Raw genomic sequence first — 5187 nt, forward strand, 5'->3', positions numbered from 1 at the left:
TCAACAAGAGATAGGAGCATGGCGTCATGGAAAGCCAAGGGGTAGAATTTAAATCAAGGCATGGCTTATGACATGATGGCCTTGCTGTTCTGGCAAGGTCAGGGCTGAAAAGATGAAGGCATTGGAGACATCAGCATGAAAAGGTTTGGTCAATAGTGAGGATGAAAAACATGGTGTTAAGAGGAATTAAGGACAATATAAGTGGTCTACTCCAGAGAAATCTGGATGAGAAGAAAAGATAAGTTGGGTTATAGCTTGAGGGATATAGGAGGTCAAAGGATGATGATGATGATGAAATGCTCTGGGGAGAGACTTCAGTATGTTTTTCGTCTGAAGAAAATCTAGTAGGAAGGTTGAAAACATAGGGGAGAGATGACACATGGAGGAAACATAGGGGAGGAATATCTCATGCACTGAGGCTGGGGAGGTGGGGGGAGGGTGCTATCACATTGATAGCCTCACATTTTTTTTATGATGTGGGAGACAAGGTTCATAGATAATTTGGTCTACCTGAACTAATATTCTGCCCAAATCCCCCTATTGCAGGTTCCTTCTTCCTTTTGTCAGCAAACAATTCACTGTCCCTTGGACCTGCTATCTGCGTCCTGCAGAAACATTACACTTACGCTATGGGAAGCGGCACCTCCACCCAACATCATTTTGCTTTCCAGAATGCAGAGAAAGGTACGCGCTTCCCACCTTCAGACTAACCGTGGCTACCCCGAAGCCTACATTACATAGGGAGGGGCTTCTCAGGGTGGGCAGGAAATCGTTACATTTCTCCTCGTGCTAAATCTTGAAAATCGGCTTCTCCTCCTTGTAACGTGACCACTAGGATGCTCAGCTGAATGTCTTAGGACTTGATGAACTATATTTAATAGAATTAAAATTTACTCAAGGAGTCAGTGTTGTCCATTGGGGTTTATCCCAAACTACACCTTTACAACTGAATGAAATAAGATTGGGCAAAAAGGGGATGAAAGAGCATTCTAGGTAGAGGGTACAAAGGTCGTGAAGCAGCAGGGAGAGAGACATATTCAAGGAACTGAGGGGTCTAAAGTGAACAAGATGGAGGCTGACATGCCGTGAGGCTGCCGAGGTGTGCAGAGACCACGTCACTCAGGAGCTTGTAGGATTTTAAACTTTATCCTAAAGGCAAGAAGAACCACTGAAGAATTCAAAACAGGGAGTTCTAGAATAAGATTTACATACATAAAATACCCTTCTGGCTTCCATGAAGAAGGGATTGAGACAGGCTGGATGGTGGTGGTAAGAGTGGAAGGAAGAAAATCTATTTATTTATTTATTTATTATTTTTAAAAAATAAATTTATTTAATTTATTCTGGCTGCGTTGGATCTTCGTTGCCGCACGCGGGCTTTCTCTAGTTGTGGCGAGCGGGGGCTACTCTTCGTTGTGGTGCGCAGGCTTCTCATTGCGGTGGCTTCTCTCGTTGCGGAGCACGGGCTCTAGGCGCACAGGCTTCAGTAGTTGCAGCACGTGGGCTCAGGAGTTGTGGCTCGCAGGCTCTAGAGCGCAGGCTCAGTAGTTGTGGCTCGTGGGCTCTAGAGCGCAAGCTCAGTAGTTGTGGCGCACAGGCTTAGCTGCTCCACGGCATGTGGGATCTTCTCGGACCAGGGCTCGAACCCGTGTCCCCTACATTGGCAGGTGGATTCTTAACTACTGGGCCACCAGGGAAGCCCGGAAGAACAATTTAGAAGCTGCTAAAGTCATCTAAGCAGGAGATGATAATGCCTTGGTCCAGAGTTGGTGGCAGTAGAGATGGAGAGAAGAGGGTGAATTCCAACAATATTCAGGAGGTGGAATTGATAGGATCCACCTGATTACATGTGTGGGGTTGGGGAAAAGGATGGATCAAGAATGACCTCCAGGTTTCTAGCTAGCAAACATGGGCAGATGATAATGCCAATTTCTGACATAAAGATAATGGAGAAGAACCAAGCTCGAGTAGAAGGAAGGTGCTGAGTTTATACACGCTGGGTTTGAGATGCCCATGCAACATGCAGGTGGATGTGCTGAGTAGGCAGTTGCATATTCAGATCTGGATTTGGGAGACGTTGGTGGAGATGCATGCATTTGGAAGGCATCAGAGTACGGGTGATTGTTGAAGCCATGGGGGTCACTGAAGTAGCCTAGAGTGAGAGTAAAGTCAGGTCGGAGACCAGGGCCTAGGACAGAGCCATGAGGGACTCCAGTACTTATTAAGCATCGGTCGAAGAGGATGAGCCAGCGAAAGAGGCCGAGGAGAGGCAACCAGAGATGAAGGAAGAAGCAAGGGAAATAGTGACAGCACCTTGTTTATATAAGCCTAAGCAACTTTATAAGCTCATGGCTTCCTTTCTAGTTTGGCAATAGGTCCCAGGCTCATCTTGCATATTTTTGGCTCCAGACCAGAAATAGCTATTTCTCCAGAGCTTGGGGTGTTCGCTACCAGGTTGGTCATTATTTTCTACACCTTTTCAGTGACCAGATCCAGAAAATATGTATAATTTTAATGACCAGTTTATATTTAGGGTCACAATATTTTTACTTAACTTTGATATGATACTATATCTGTATCTCCTTTCTCTTTAAAAAAACCTTTTTTCCCTGATGACACTGATGTGGTATTATTTACTTTGTCCTATAGTATATAAAAAAGTTTCTGAAAAATAATAATACTATTATAACGATATGATTACTGAAAACTCTTTAAGATTTCTTTGTAGTTCTTTTTGTTCTTTGAGTACATCCACTAGGCATATACAACTTACTGAATTTTCAAGTCATTTGAAAGAACTCCTTTCTGTGTGGTTATGCCACTAACTTGTACAAGATTAGATTCACTTGTTTGACTTTTGCTTTTTAGAGATTGATTTTTTTTTTAAATTTTGATTTAAATTTGCTTTATAATTTTATAAAACATTTATACAATTCCCACTCCAATTATCTGGTGCTGCGTAACAAACGACCCCAAAACTGAGTGGCTTAAGACAGTCATTTTATTCTGCTCATGATTTTGTGGGTCAGGAATTTGCAAAGGGCCCAGCTAGATGGCTTGTCTATGATCCTCAGGGCAGCTGGGGCTGGAGGTTCTGCTTCCAGGACGGCTCTTCACCTTGGCCTCTGTCTCCCCACATGGTTGTCCTTAGTGTGGAATTTTAACAGCCAGGTGTATTTGTAACTTTTGCCATAGGATTTAGTCTGCACAAGGCTGAGGAAGAGGACCCCAAGCATGTAGTATTGCACTGATGGGAAGGGAGGATGGGGTAGAGGTCCTTAAACTATGCTACAACGTCACAGCACCCATGTCAATGGAACCCAGGCCCTAGACAGAGGATTGGGAGGGAGAATAAAAGGGAGAAACAGAGGCACTGCCTGGTCTGCCTACCCTGAGCAGCCGAAGAGGTACTGAGGATAGTATGTCTAGTTGGCAGCGCTTGCCTTAAAATGCTTGAGGCAAGGTGTTAGCAAACAACATTTTCACGGAAACTTGATGGTCATGATATTCCTCAGTGATGCCTACCCTTCAGCACAAGTCAGGATCATTCATGGAGCTTGTTAAAACTGCAGCTTCCTGGGTTCCCTGTAGAGATTCTGATGCTGTAGGTCTAGGGTGAGGTGCAGGTGTCTGGGTGTTTCCCATGACTTGTTACTTTAGCTAAGTACCGCTTACTCTGGGCGTTTCATTCACTACTCTGAATGGGGATTTACAGAATTCAATCCTCGTCACTTATTATTTCGTGAGTGCCTTTGGGACATACTTAGTGTATGACATTTTTTCCTCACAGAAAACCAAATTCAGCTTTGCTTAAATTTCTCTCAAGTTCTCTTTTCCCATTCACTATTGTATCTCATCTCCTCTTAGGGACATCAGTAGGAATTCCATTAGCTCTCTAATGCAGGCTAGGTGTATTAAATCAATCTGTCTACTGTTCACAAGGTTGACCTGAGTGAGCCTGCTGCGTTTCCTTTGCAATCCAGCTTTATCCACAAAGGCTCCATTCATCCCTGGTGGCACATTCAGGCCCAGGAGCTTAAGGAGAATCTAGTTACTCATGTGGACAGCTGTCCTCTTCTCTGGCAGCAGTACTTGACTGCAGGTTCTAGAGCTCATAGGAAGAATTCAACCTACTCACGCCATCCTGCAGTACACAATCGCCCAGCACAGGTCCTGGCAAAAGGAGAAGCAAAGGCTGCCCTCTGGATTGGATAGTCAGCACAGTCCTGGGTGTATTGTGATGGGGACACAAAGCCACAGGGATAGAAGGAATTTGGGGATATCAAGCACTGACCACCACCTGACATGACAGTATGTAGCGTGTGTGTTTCTTCTCCCCAGTTATCATCTAGTTCATCTCTTTCTCCAGATGAGGACACTGAGGCCCAGAAAGTTGACTTGCCTGAGACCACATCGCTGGTCAGGGCAGTTCCAGGCCCAGAACCAGACTCCTGACATCCTGTCTATTGTTGCAGTATCAAAATGTCCTCCACACCCTCTGACCCCTGCATCATCCCATCCTTTTTTTTTTGCATTTGAATGTGTTTTTTTAACACAATTTTTAAAGGTTACTTTCCATTTACAGTTATTATAAACTATTGCCTATATTTCCCATGTTGTACACTATATCCTTGTAGCTTACTTTATACATAATAGTTTGTACCTCTTACTCCCCTTCCTCTATATTGCCCCTTCCCCCTTCCCTTTCCCCACTTGGTAACCACTAGTTTGCTCTATCTGTGAGTCTGCTTCTTTTTTGTTATATTCACTAGTTTGTTGTATTGATATTTTTTAGATTCCACATATAAGTGATATCATACAGTATCTGCCTTTCTCTGACTCACTTCACTGAGCACAATGCCCTCCAAGTCCATCCGTGTTCCTGAGCATGGCAAAATTTCATTCTTTTTTTATGGCTGAGTAGTATCTGCATCATCCTACTCTTCAAGGTTGCTGCAACCTTGCAACCTCCCCAGTTTACATCTCTTTTTCAGAATCCAACCTTTGCATCTCTACACATATAAATGTTTTCATCGAAAAGTGGGAATTCCAGTAGTCCTCCAGTGATTTTAGTATAAGTAATAGGTAGGAATGGAGGAGGGATGGGGGCGGGAATGGGGAAAAAGCACCCCGGCCAGCAGTGAGGCAAATCCTTCCTACCGGTGGCAAAATATAGTGCTTTCCCTA

At 44.1% G+C, this 5187-nt stretch overlaps 1 protein-coding gene across 1 annotated transcript in view; it reads left to right on the forward strand.

Annotated features, from left to right (window-relative positions):
- The first annotated feature begins 629 nt into the window (after nt 1-629).
- PPEF2 (protein phosphatase with EF-hand domain 2) overlaps nt 630-5187 on the forward strand; it is a 76907-nt gene continuing 72349 nt past the window's right edge. The window contains 1 exon segment of the mRNA XM_007455442.1: nt 630-684. Coding sequence (XP_007455504.1) covers nt 630-684 — 55 coding nt within the window.

The sequence above is a fragment of the Lipotes vexillifer genome, unplaced genomic scaffold (genome assembly GCF_000442215.2).
Source record: "Lipotes vexillifer unplaced genomic scaffold, Lipotes_vexillifer_v1.1 scaffold749, whole genome shotgun sequence".
Taxonomy (NCBI): Eukaryota; Metazoa; Chordata; class Mammalia; order Artiodactyla; family Lipotidae; genus Lipotes; species Lipotes vexillifer.